This window comes from Molothrus ater, chromosome 7, assembly GCF_012460135.2.
Source record: "Molothrus ater isolate BHLD 08-10-18 breed brown headed cowbird chromosome 7, BPBGC_Mater_1.1, whole genome shotgun sequence".
NCBI classification, from domain to species: domain Eukaryota; kingdom Metazoa; phylum Chordata; class Aves; order Passeriformes; family Icteridae; genus Molothrus; species Molothrus ater.
Window position 1 is genome coordinate 13585616 of NC_050484.2, and position 13506 is coordinate 13599121.

Genomic DNA, 13506 nt, shown 5'->3' on the forward strand with positions numbered 1-13506 from the left:
GCCACTACAAGAACATAGAATAAAGGGCTCTGGGGTTTGGCTGCACAGCTGTGCAGCCAAGAGGATGGATTCACAGCTGTGAAACAGGCACATGCTGCCAGTGTTTTGGATTGCAAGGTGAAATTTTGATAGCAAAGAATCAAATTAATAGATAGTAGCTGAGAATTCTGAAATTGTTTTAAGCTCCAGCAGCTTTGTGTGTTGACTGGCATTTAGTGAGTGAGAGTGTCAGAGTGGTGCAAAGAAAACAGGATTTGAAACTAGGACAAGGTTTTTCTTTAAACATGTACAGGAGGTGCTGTCAAAGACATTAAAGCTACCTTCTGCAAGTGAGTAACTCTGATGGAAGTGAAAACATGATTGGTAGAGTGTCTGAAGCACATCACAACAGCTGTAACTAGACAAATAGAACTGACAGATTGTAATGGTGGCTGGCTGAGGAGGAAAGCTGAGAACGGAAGTGTTGGCATGAGCACACAGGCTGTCTCTGAAGGGCAAAACACGGGGTCAGAGAGGATAGGTTCATGTTGTCTTCTCTGCTTTCTAACATGTAGCCACTTCCTGTTTCTCATTATTCTGAGAATAGTGAACAAGAAATGAACTCAAATTTGGGCAAAGCTTCAAGGTTTTTATTGAATGGTACATAACTAATAAACAAGATTTTACACTGTCAGTATTTTCATGGAAAATAGACTTTTTAAATACAGCAACATACTTCTGCCTTTTGGATAGATGCTAATTTAGCATTTGTAAAACACAAGGCCCCAGCAGAGCTGGAGCATTCTCCCAACAAGAGGGCTCCTGCTGGTGCCTTTTCTCTAACCAAACTGTCAGCACTGGCTGAGAGACCATCAGTCAGCTCCATCACAGCACTTCTGGGACACAATGCTACTCAAGAGAGCTAAGATCAGGCTTCTAGAGCAGCAGTGTCATCAGTGCCAGCCTATGGGGAGGCCTCTGTGGAAGTGCAGAGCACTAATGCCAGAAATGGAACTAATAAATATCAATGCAGGGAAAAAAGTCAACATTCCTTTGTACATTAGTGTGCTCTCCTACTCTCCCCCCAGACTTGTGGATCAGCCTTGCAATGACACACAAGTCTCTGTGATAATAGTGTTTGGATTTCAGTTGATCAGTAGGCATGATGAAATTTGACAGTAAGATGCTCAACTGCAACAGCAATAGCTCTTAATGCTACACACTTACATATATATATTACATATTGGTACAATACATCTCAAAAAAGTCAATGGCCTAATGTAGCCATCTTTATGTGATAGGGTTAATCTTCAAATATGAATACATATGCTATTTATTTTCCTCCAAACCATTGAAGTTACAAAGAATATTCTCTCACCTTCCTGTATGTCTTTTGTAAAAAGATAGTTAATTTATTTCTTTAACTGAAATGAATTAGCAGGCACTCCATCCCAGCTAGGAAATGGTTTCTCTCCTTCCTTGTTACAGTTAACAGTGATGTGGAATGGAATCACTTTTTTCTCTAGCTTTTCAGAAGGCATTTTCACATAGACTCCAGTAGTGAGGCATCGTCTTCTCTTTATCTGTAACATAAGGGAAGAAAGTAAAATAAACAGGCAAACACAGCATAATCATTGAGCAGCACATTATAGAGAAACCAATGGATATTCTTGCTTTACTGAGTAGAATGTATTCTAGGCACCTTTCTCTGCTTCTTAATAGAAGATCTGTTAAGAGCATTTGATGGAGGATCAGGATGTACAGGGGCTATTTATACAAAGGGGACAAAAAGAGTCCTGCCATTCATTTAGCTCCTTGAAGGTGCTTCTGCTTCAGAGTTCAGTGTTGGTTCAAAGCTAGGAGTGTTCACACCTGACAGCTTCATTTACCTTCTAGGGACAAGGACTGATTGAAAAATCATTGTTTGGTTTCAAGATCAGGTTCATTTCTAGCAGACTATTAGTGCTGCACACCCCTGCTGGAAAAGGCAACCCAGGCTTACATTTTGCATACTTTTGTGCAGACATTTCTAGCTGTGAAATAAGAAATGCTTGAAGTTACACTTCCCCTATCCAAGGAGAAGGTTGTTTAAATTTGCTTTGCAGAGGTGAATGATGAGAAAAGGAAAAAATTAAATTCTGGGATTTTGTGCGACTCATTTGTGAAGAGAGAGTACACGTGAAGACTGTTGCCTTCATTCTCAGAAGTATCCAGGATTTTGCCTGGTTTTAAGCATCCAGCCCTAAGCCAAGGCTCAGTCCAGCTGATGGAAACTGGCTGCTGTCTAGTATGCTGGCAACACAAATGAGCCATAAATAAATATAAGTAGCAGGCCCAGCAAGTTCTCTTATTTTGCATTATTGTAATAACATTGCACTTGCAAAGTGGAACATCCCACTGGGTTTGTTCACAGTGTTCTTCCCTGTTCTCATTTCTTTCTCCTTGTCCTCATCACACAAAGGGGTATTATTAGCAGAAGGGGGCTGAGTTGATGGGACTTACCGCTTTGCCCACAAGAATGGCTGAGATGATGACACTGTAAAGAAAAAATCCTGAGGCAGTAGCTCCTAATACCCAGAGGTATATGGCAGTGTCTGGACAAGGTTCTGGATCTAAAACATATGATATCACACATGTCACGTCACACATGAGTCTCATAAGGAAGGCCCTAGAGTCAGTGAGTCAGTCTCTACACTGCTTTTCTCTTGCATGTGCTATCCCAGGATACCACCAGGACTGAGCTCTGAGTCGCTGCCTACTCAACCTCCAGTGAAAAGAGTTTTTATCTGTAGAAGAGCTCACACCTTACTCTGACTTTTGCACTTCTGTATCTAACTGCCTAGACATAGGTGTACACTGCATGGTGTTGCTTATGCTATCATTCCTTGGCTATGACTATGCTTGCTTTGGGCATCTGCAGGGAGACCTGGAAGAAATAAGAGCTAATCAAGATTTTCAGTGCTGAAACCAGTATTCACCCTCACTTCTTACAAACAGAACTCTGAAGACCCTTGAGATGTAATACCTGCTCCCTTAACTTGGAAGTATCCCAGTACTGTGAACCTGCTTGCCTTACCAATGACATAGAGATGTGTGCCGTTCCCCTTGTTCATGAAATAGGGTGGAGGGTACATCCGCTCCATCTTGCAAATGTAAAGCCCGGTGTCATTTGCTTGCAGGCCAGCCAGCGTGAGGGTCACATTGTTTTGGCCCGGGGTAACATGGCACTGAATGATCTTTTCCACAAAGACTGTTTTGAACTCCGTGGTGTATGATGAAGCACAGATTTCTGTGATCTGGTCACCAGTCTGTTTAAGCAAAGTCACTCGAATTTCCTTTGCATTCCCGATGTTCTTGTATTTACACACCAAGCTGGCAACTCCTTGCCTGTTGGCCAGCACAATTGCTGGCTGAGTCACTTCCATTACTGTAAGGAAGTAAAGAGTGTGATGGTAAGTGAGCAGTCAAGAAAGGATCTGGAGTCATTTACTTCAAACCTGTACAGTAGGAAGGGAGTTCTGCCACCTCCTGTTATCCATGGGTGATTCCTAGAAATGCTGTTTTCAAAGAAGGGACTCCTAGACCACAATTCACATTAGCAGTGCAATAATATTCTTTAAAAAGTTCAAGAAATGCTTTGAGTACTAAAAATTATATTATAAATCTCAGCAATTACTTGTTGCTTAAATAGTAGGTTATTTGGCCCCTTAGGCAATAAATGGCTTGCATGCTTCAGTTTTCCTCAACACCATCTTCTTAAAGATACTAAAAAAAAAATAGACTATAGATGATAAGGTTGAAATTTTAAATTTAAAATCAGACTTTTAAACCACAATTTCTGCCTAGTAGAAATATATTTACATTTAGGAACAAAAAAGTTGACATCCTGTATGGAACATGGAACAAAATGATTTAGGTAGCAGTAAAACTGAATAGAAAATCTGTCTGCATACTTTTGTTTCTGATCTTTTCTCTCCTTACTTTTAACTAGCTACTCCCAAGCCACAGTATACACAGCAACAATATATACCCCAACCTAATATAACAGCACATAACAAAGCCTGAGGAACAGACTGCAAAAAAAATCTTAACGGGAAACTATAGTATCATGTAAAACCTCACTGACAGCTTTTTGCAATTTCTATACTTTATCATGACACATGATGAGATGGCACTGTCTTTTGCTTTAGTAAGCTGTGAAGACTCAGCATTGTTTTTTCAATCTCATTTTATATCAGTCCATTTTGGAGCAGGGTTTATCTTGTCAGTTCTGCAATGCAAGAATTCCATATGAAGAGCAGAATTTCTCCATGCATTCAAACCCCTATACCCATGTTATCAGCTGTCACAACCTCACTTGCAGGACCTGGTTTTTCAAGATGTTTTCTTCCTTCTGGAGCTACTCTGAATGTTGCCCAGTGTCCCTGCAGATAGTACTGCTCTAAAGTCTGTGTCTGGTTTTCCAGACATCTTGCAGTGCACCAAGACCTCGCTCCCATTAGTCCTGTGTGTCACCCTGTTGTACCAAGTCTGTCTCCTGCAAGGACTTGAAACTGAAAACAAGTCAACAACCCCAGATACCTTGCTTCCTTCATCTACCCACCTTCAGCAGTGGCAGTGGCTGTGCAGAGAAAGCCCACGATGACCAATATTGAGAGCATTCCTGTGCTGGGACAGGCTGAAGGTGCTGATGCCTTTAGGCTTTAAGACAAACTGGAACTCTCAGGACTGGAAAAGAGGTGACACCTTTCAGGATACTGAATCTTCGAAATGTTTGAACCCACACAGAGCCAGTGTGTATATATAGCTTTGATCCCAGATGCTGTACCTGAAAGTAGTACGAAGCTTTGTTTTGGTTTTACGAGAAAGGAAGCAGTGGGTTTGATTAGTACGTGCACAGTTAACCTCAAACAGCATGAACAAAAACAACTATTCAGCACATGGAAAATATATATTCAATCTGAAACTGCCATCCATTCTTCTTTAAGAACTGTGGGAGGAAAGGTAATCATCATTAGAGCAGTTCAGGCCCTTTGGAGGTGCCAGCTTGCAGAATCATAGCACTTATATTTTAGCAATCATCAGGTATTTCCGACCAGGATAACATAAGAGAACTGTACTTCTGCCCAGTGTGGCACAGTGAATCCCTGCAAACTAGATTTTTTATGGATCTCTCCACCCCAAATTTCTTTGCTTGCTTTAATATTAGTGCTTTTGATGTTTAAAAATTGCTACCCCTTCTAAATACTGATTACACTTGCAATTACTTCATCTTTTTGTATCAGCAATGTGACTTGAATCATAACCCAGTCTCTTTAAGCTTTCCTGTTTCCAAGAAAAAATTATCTAAGTTTATAGCTAATGACTTCCACATCTATACAGAGCTTTGATACCTATGGACTTTACTGCCTAACTACCTTGACATCAATGCTGAAAAACACTGCAGGAGCTTTGATTATTGCTATCACTGCTTAGAGCACCTGCGTCATTTCAAACCTCAGTGAAACAGCTTTTGCTCATGGACCTTTTAAAAATCATGTAGGCTCTGAAAATTGTTTTGCTTTTTTATGTGATAAGCTGTCACATCCCTGAATCATTGCCTAAAGAATTCCATAAAAATGAGAGGTCACTTCAGCTATCCTGAAGGTCGGCATTCTTTATTTTTAAACCTACACTTTAAGAAGTTCTTTTAGAAGGTGTTTCATCATTTATATATGTAGATCTAGCAGATTGCAAAGACCTGCTTTTGCTCTGTGACCTAGAAAAATTAACAGCATTAGTTATTGAACACTAGCCAGCCCAATCCAAAGATCCAGGATAAATACTTAGTCTTCAAATCACATAAATAGTTAATGATATAAATAAGCTTACTGCTTCCATACCTAGGTTATGCAATATTTGTTTGTAATGACAGCTTCACAGTCGTTTTAATCTTAACCAGCATTCAAAACAGAACTGATGATAAAAATACTGCTATGGGAAAATGAAAAACTGCACCCTAATAATGAGACAGGCACATACTGTATTACTGGTTAGACAAGCTTAAATCAATTTTAATATTAAATGTAAAATAAATGCTGTTGCAATATCACGCACCAGAATATCAGTGACATTTATGGCATGAAATTACCAGTTTATGCCTGACATTTTCATATCCAGAGTAGTAACTAAATTATCTGCCCTTTGTATCTTTTGGGCTTGGGTTTTGCATGCAGTTAAACAAATGATGCATTTGAGTTTCATCAACTATGGTGTCATCTCCTGATAATTGATTGAGACTGCAAATGGATGGTGCAATTAGCCACTAAACACTGGCAAAGGATTGCCATGTAAAACTCAGTGCTCATGCCACACATACCCATGGGATCTTGCCCTGCTAGAGTGACAGGCAGCACTCTGGCACTCCTCTCTCTACTGTTTGAGACTGCTCTAGCAATCTTTGTTTCCAGTGGTACTCATGTACCACTGGAAACAGTGTACTCATGTTTCTTGGCTGTTTTGTTCTCAGGATGCATTTTCAGATCCACAGCTTTTTCCTTTTTACCCTTGTTCCTTCTTAAAAGCCTTGTGTTATGATAATTACTCTTCTAAGTAAAGCACAACCTGTCTCCCTTTGGAGTCTCTTGAAGTCGTCTCTGTCTTCCCTGCCCAAGTGAGCCCAGGCTGCTTTGGTTATCCCTTCCAATGCATGATTACCTTGCCATGGTGCCTTCTACCCTTCCTAATCAGACTTTGGCTCTTGAGTTAATGTATGCAGACAGCAGGTAGATCATGCAGTAGAAGAGATCTTTTTCCAAATAAGATCTCATTTTCACTGCTCCCATCCTTTCCAGCTCAGTTACAGCATGGAACAAGGTACTGATAACAGAAGGTGTTCTCCACTAAAATGAAATCCGCAAAAATCACTAGAGACACCTTTTCTCTCCTCTGTGTCCCTTATCTAACTACTCTTCAGCTGGTCAAGAGTCTCTGGACTTCTGCTTGCCCTTCCTTCCCTGAATATATCATATGAAAAGTGCAGGCCATGCTTTGTGGGCTACAGCCACTGGACCTATCTTACCTAGTTACTGCACCTTCTTGTCTGTGTAGTCTGGAATCTTCCTGTCCTGACTCTTTTATCTTGGGAACTCTTCATCTTTCACCCTTTCCCATGAATGGAACCTTACACATGGGTTAGTGACCAGACAAGGGAATGGCTGAAAGAAGAGCCCTAATTTTGACTCTGAGATTCAGGTTTTTAGAGTGAGGTTAATCCTCAGGCTGTTTCTAAAAGCTTGTGCTTTGTGTTCCAAAAGATCAGTACAATATTCTTCTTCCCTTTAATGCACTTACTTATACTGTAGTTCTCTTTGTTCTTAGGGGTGTTATTAATTCCCATGTCACAGAAAACCTTTATACTTTACATATGCTACCACAGCAAAGTGTCAGAGCAGGGGAGAGGACTGAGGTCTTGCAGTGCAACCCTTAAAAAAAGGGTTCATCTTAGGAGTGGCTTGGGCTTCACGACCTCTTTGAACTTAGCTGAGGGAGGAACACGCAGTTTTACACTGGACTACACTACTGTGATTACTCAGATTGCTAGGAAGTTAAATAACTAGGTTTCTCATATAAGTTTCTTTCTCATTTTGGGTTAGTCACTTGCATTCTAGTGATTTGCTTTTCTTCACTGAACACTTATTAGGGCAAACCTTCCTGCTGATACCCTGTCAGAATTCCCATTGCAAAATGTTTTTATTCACAAAATTATTTTCACACTTGTAAGCCTGTCTCATGATGCCCATGTTTTTTTCTGTGACAGGAACTTGCTTGGTAAATTGCTTGAGATGTAATGGGGAGAAGAAATTCTTATAATTTGCATAAGTATCTGGTTTCAGGATATTATGCTAAACTCAAAATGTGAGATCATGTCTTACTATGTTGAACAGTTCACATTTTTACCACGTTCGTTTGCCACAAACCTATTGGGGTTTCAAAGTGCTCTGTCATTTGAAAAAAATCCAGACCTCTAAGTGGTATGGCTGAAGAAAAAATTTTTTGCACAAAACAAGAGGTAAAGAGAAAAGGAAATAACAGAGTGACTGGAAAAATACTGTTTCATTACTATTAAAGGACTAAAACCTGGTTAATTTAAGTGAAGGCCTAGATATAAACAAGTTTGGTGGATCAGACTTAGTTCCTGAAGGAATCACAATCCACATCACAAAACTACTAATTTTTAAGTCTCTCCTAATTGTTGCCTTTTTCTCAGCTTTTAACCTGGTTTTGTAAATGCTGCTCTCCAATCCTAAGCCTGTGCCCTCAATCCAGCCTCAGAAGAGGTGAGAACAGCATTAGCTGAGGAATTCTCTTTCCACTACTTAGGGCACAGGGGGTTTGGTGTTCTTGTGAGTTTCTGCTGATGAATAGATTGTCCAAAAAGATTTAAGATGGGGGTGAATATTTGAGTGTCGTTTTTCTTTCTGATACAATCATTGGTATTTCTTTTCTGGAAGCTAGGTTTTGTTTCCCCTACAATAAAGTCAATTATATCCAAGCTTTCCTGATATTCACAGCATCTATAATTATCTAACACAAAAGTAAAATTTCTTTCCAACTTTTTAATGCTACCAGTTCTCAGTTAGCCTTGAGTGTCTGCATTCTAGCCCTTACCTTGCTGGGTTTACTATATGTTGTCTTGAGCCATCTATATCCCAGTAGCAACCAGGCCTGTGTGAATGTATTGCCTCCACCCCATCCTTATGTAGCTTATGGTCATAATGTAAGATCTGGGATGTATGGAAAGAGATACAAACAGAAGTAAGAGGAAATTGAGACACAGGACTGAGAAACAACACAGGCAAAAGGTCTTCACACACTGACTTCCTTATTCTTTTCCAGTTTCCTGCAGGATATTGTGGCAAGGGAAAGATTTTAGGACAAATTTTAACAGAGACCATAAGTGTCTTGGCAGATGTTTAACAACTTTCCTTTACTGCAAGGAGTTTTCCAAGGAAGAGCTCCACATATTTGTTGTTTCTAGACAAATCACTTGGGATTGAGCACAGAATAAAGCAGGTACCTTCACCTCAAAGCAAAGACTGAAAACTAGTCTGTTTTCATGAATAAGCAGAGAAGAACCAAAGGAACCCCCCAAGTCTAAAATTAAGATTTAAGTGTATTCCATGACTGGAGAAGTTCTGGAGAAATGTTTTACTTCTGCTTTCCTTTATTTCTTTAAGCATTGCAAAAAGGAAAAACAGCAAGAGGTAGACATATTTCTGAGTCTCTGGCTCTGACATTGCAGCAGTTTGAATTTAATAAGGGACACAAGAATAAATAATAAAGTTTTGCTGAAAACATATAAGAAATTACATTCTAATCGAAAATGAGATGGGTAAGAAATATTTTAAAAGGGTAGAGATGAGGAGCATAATTAAGAGCCTATTTCCAGTTTACACAGGGTTAATTAAGTCCCTGATGTGTAAAAAAAAAAAAAAAAAAATTATGGTATTTCAATCTAATAAAATCAAAACAGGACTCAGGAAAAACATAGAATGAAACCTTTATAAAGCAAAGGACTCAATGAAGTTTACATAAAGGGGATAGTGCTCCAGCTCAGTAGACTTATGGAGAATCCAAATGTTTGAAAGACAGGAGATCTGGCAAAGAAAGGCATTTTCATAAGCTCACAGAGTGAAGTTCATCCAAGGAAGGGCATGGAGCAGATTCTAAAGTACTACTTTGAATTAATGACAAGTGAGTAATGAAGGTCAACTTCATTTGCCAAAGTCTAGAGGCAATTTCGGAAGAGTGGATGTGAGCTGATAGTTAGAATGGGATGGGCTAGAAAATGAAAGTAAATTGAATTAAGTTAAATTAAGGGAGAAGTCAGAAATGTAGCAGAAGGCAGAAGTCACTGGATAGGCATAAAGAGAATGACAAGGTGTTGAAACTGACAGATTCACGCTAACATTTGGAATACACAGCATTGAGCCAACATTTGTCAAGGCCAGCAGAGATTGTTTCAGCAGTTGAGGTGAACAAGAATCATGAGCTAAGGCTTCTATAGGTATTTGGTCACATTCAACTTTGTCCACCTTTTGTCTGATTTGCCTTTGCAGGGACTAGATCTCAGAAGTAAAGCACAGTATGCATCTCTTCCCAGGGGCACACTGAGTTTGGGAAGACAAGCCACAAGCCTTGGACATTTCAGGGGAACAGCTTCTATGTGGAAATCTCAGATGGCTTGTAGTGAGATGGAGGCAGAGAAATGAGAATACCAAGGGGGGAAAGGATGTTCTGGCAAAAATATGAGTGGCTGGATCAGTGAAGGGTACATGTAGCTTTTTTTTGCTTTCAGATGTCACTGTTTGGCTGAGTGAAGTATATTCCGAGATAAAACCTGCCCAGAAGTCTCTTATGAGTGAAAAAACATTTCAGTGAAGACCAGATAATGCACCACCTGCATCTCTGTCAATAATGCTCTTTAAATTTTTCATGACAGAGCTAGGCAATACAGAAACTCAGCACTGAGGGATGGGGACCATTTCAGAATCCCTCCTTGCTATAAACCTTGCCTTGCTTTCCTGTTTCAGACACCTTCTCCTTGCCTCTTTCATTGCAGTTTTATTTACCAAAATCATAGAATGAATAGTGGCTTTATCACAGATTGCTTATTCAGGGCTTGTATGAGAATGTAATCCTGGGAATTATGTCTAAGATCTGTAGGGTTGATGTCCTGATTTAAGGAACTTTAATGTTCAATCTGTTTGCCTCTGGTCCATGCCACCACATGTTACTGACAGTTTACAGTGATGTATGTAAGGATTATGAGTTGCCATTAGAATGGTTATTTAATCATAGGCTGGGGGCTCTGGAAAACAAAGATACAGATTTTCAAGCAGAGGATTGTAGAATAAATTCCAGACTTTGCAAGAACCTTTCTGATTTTGAAGTGTAGCAGTTGCATAGAAAATTGTCACTCCATAAGGCAGACATCTCTGCAAATGGGATACTATAGCCAAACAGTGGCTTTATGGCTGGCATAAGCAAACTAAAATGAGGTCCTGTACCTCCCAAAATGTATCAGCTGCAGGATTTATTGTTCAACACACTCTTCCCCACAGAATTTGATCTCATGTATAAAGCCTTACTCTTGGAGTAGTGATGACTCAAACTCCCTTTGTCTTCCCTAGTTTATGAAATAATTGAAACTGTATTTCTAGGACTTAGCAATTGCCCTTTCCCAAAGTGCCTACCAGGGCTAAGTAAAAAACAAATCCCTGAAATATCTGAAAGGCCAGATGTGCAAGGGGAGGCTGAAGTCTTTCATTAGCCAAAGTGAAGTTTGAAATAGCTGACAAGCTCAGAAGCTCAGAAGCTCCTTCTTACTCTCCCTCTTTGCTGGCAGGTATTAGCGCTCCCTACAAGGTTTGTTTTTCTCATATTCTTAGACAGTCACATCATAGCAACTCTTAAGGATATTAACTGGAATGTGTGAGTGTGGCCAGCTTGCTCTTCTGGTTATTTGAGTACTGGATAATGCCTGCTGTAAGGCCTCTGACTGCAGTGAGCATTTAACTTAAGTGGTTCACCACAGCTCTAGCTGGTTCCTCCCATGTCATACCTGAAAACCCAGCTAGGAAATCCTACATTTTAAAATTCAAATCCATCCTCTAAAAGAATTCTGTATGGTCTGACAACAGGGATGACACACTACAAGGTATGATAGTGATCCATTTTGTTGGCTTGTGTCCTAGGGATGAAGAGGAGAATCAAAGAAGTTTGCAAATGTATTCCTAGAGGGGAAAGAAATTATGAAAAAAGGCTGCAAAACTAGTAAGAGAGGATGGGCTTGCGGGTAACACACCACTTGGGGAATTCTTCTTTTCAGTATCAGTGAGTTTATATCCAGTACACACAAAGAAAACAAATGGGTTGGATGGGGACCAATAACAATCAAACTCTAAGCAATATAGGAAGACATTTTGAATTTTACAATTTTGAAGAAATGTTGAAGGAAAAAGGAAATTTTTTTAGAAAATGCATGTACCCATTTTCATAAAACTTTTTTTTAAGTCTCCCACAATATAGTTCATTTTAAAATCATTAGCTCTTTTGCAAAAAAAGACCCAGCGGTATCTTAAATACCAGCAAAATATATTTTTTCTTTTTTGTGTCTAGAATCAATAATAGATGAAAGGAGGAAAAGGTGAAGGGAACCTTTTTCAGCAAAAGCAACTCTAGCTAAGCAAAGCTTTCTTGAGAAAGTTTCACTTCCTAAGGTTTTTTGCTATGTTTGCTCATTTAAATGGCCATTGTATTAACCCACTTTTTGAGAGTTTCAAATGTCAGCAACTAACTGATGCCGTTTAGAAAAAGTAGAAGAAAGCAGACTGCCTGGTTCTCATTAATCTAAGCACATCAACAAATTTGCTGCCACAGCCTTGTAATTGCTGTTCCTGCAGTACTACGTGCTTCGTGTATCAGCCTGTGCTGGGTTATTGCCAGGGCTCAAGATTCAGTGAAAGTACATGTATGGTATCTCTGTATTAGACACTTGGGCTAGAGGGGTTAAGCAGGAGACAGTCTCCTTCATTACCATTCCTTCAGCTACTGAACTACAGCATTGCCCATTCCTGCTTGAAGGGATTTAACTACAAATGCTCTCTAAGAGCACTTTTCTTGCTGCTCTTTTAATACTACGTCCTGAAACAGAGTAGTTTCATTTTCAAGCTATTTAATGGTAGATTGTGTAGAAGTCATAATGCACTGAGCTGGCAAATGCAGGCTCTGGAGAGGATGCAGCAATAATTTCTGTCTCTGACTTGGCAGTGACTGGTTAGTGTTTTCTTAAACTCCCTGGGCCACTGAGGAGCTGGAGACACATGGAGCTGCAGGCTCTGGAGTCTTGAGAAATTTGTATTTGCCTGATATACTGTCAATCCTTGGAATGGGGCTTTTGTTTTTGAAGTAAACTTCTGCAGCCAAAAGTTTAGGACAGGAGATTGTAATACACCTCAGGAGCTTGGCCAGTACAATCATATTCTTTAATAACAAGGAAAAAAAAATCAGAATTTCACATTTAATAATTCTCAAAATTTTTTTTCAAATTAAATTATTTTCTTTTTCTTTCAAAGCATTATTTTCCTTCCAAAACCCCTCTATTTTTAAATATTCAACAATATTTAAATAGTCACCATCCAAATCAGGTCTTAATTGGTTTAGGATTAAATGTCTGTTTTGAAGCCTCCAAATTATTATTTGTTTTACTTTTCTATTCACAAAAAAACCTTTTTTTTTTTTTCCTTTCAGTCTGACTGAAATGAGCCCTCTTGACTTTCCAAATTTGCCAGTGAAACACAAAAACTAATTATTCATTGAGTTCCAATGAACACCCTTCATAAAACTTCTGAATTATGCAAACGAATCACCTTCTGGGAAATAGTTATAGGTCATTTTATGGTAGAAGCTTGAAATATGACTCAATGACTCTCACTTGCACACTATAACCCTCCTCACTCACTTGATTATTTAGACTTTTGCCCT

At 39.3% G+C, this 13506-nt stretch overlaps 1 protein-coding gene across 1 annotated transcript; it reads right to left on the bottom strand.

Moving 5' to 3' along the window:
- Positions 1–1391: 1391 nt before the first annotated feature.
- CTLA4 (cytotoxic T-lymphocyte associated protein 4) lies at positions 1392–4640 on the bottom strand. The gene is made up of 4 exons (XM_036387040.1): positions 4583–4640; positions 3056–3406; positions 2482–2591; positions 1392–1562 (listed from the first exon to the last, which is right to left on the bottom strand). The coding sequence occupies exons 1-4, from the start codon at positions 4638–4640 to the stop codon at positions 1392–1394; spliced, it is 690 nt and encodes a 229-aa protein (XP_036242933.1).
- Positions 4641–13506: the final 8866 nt, after the last annotated feature.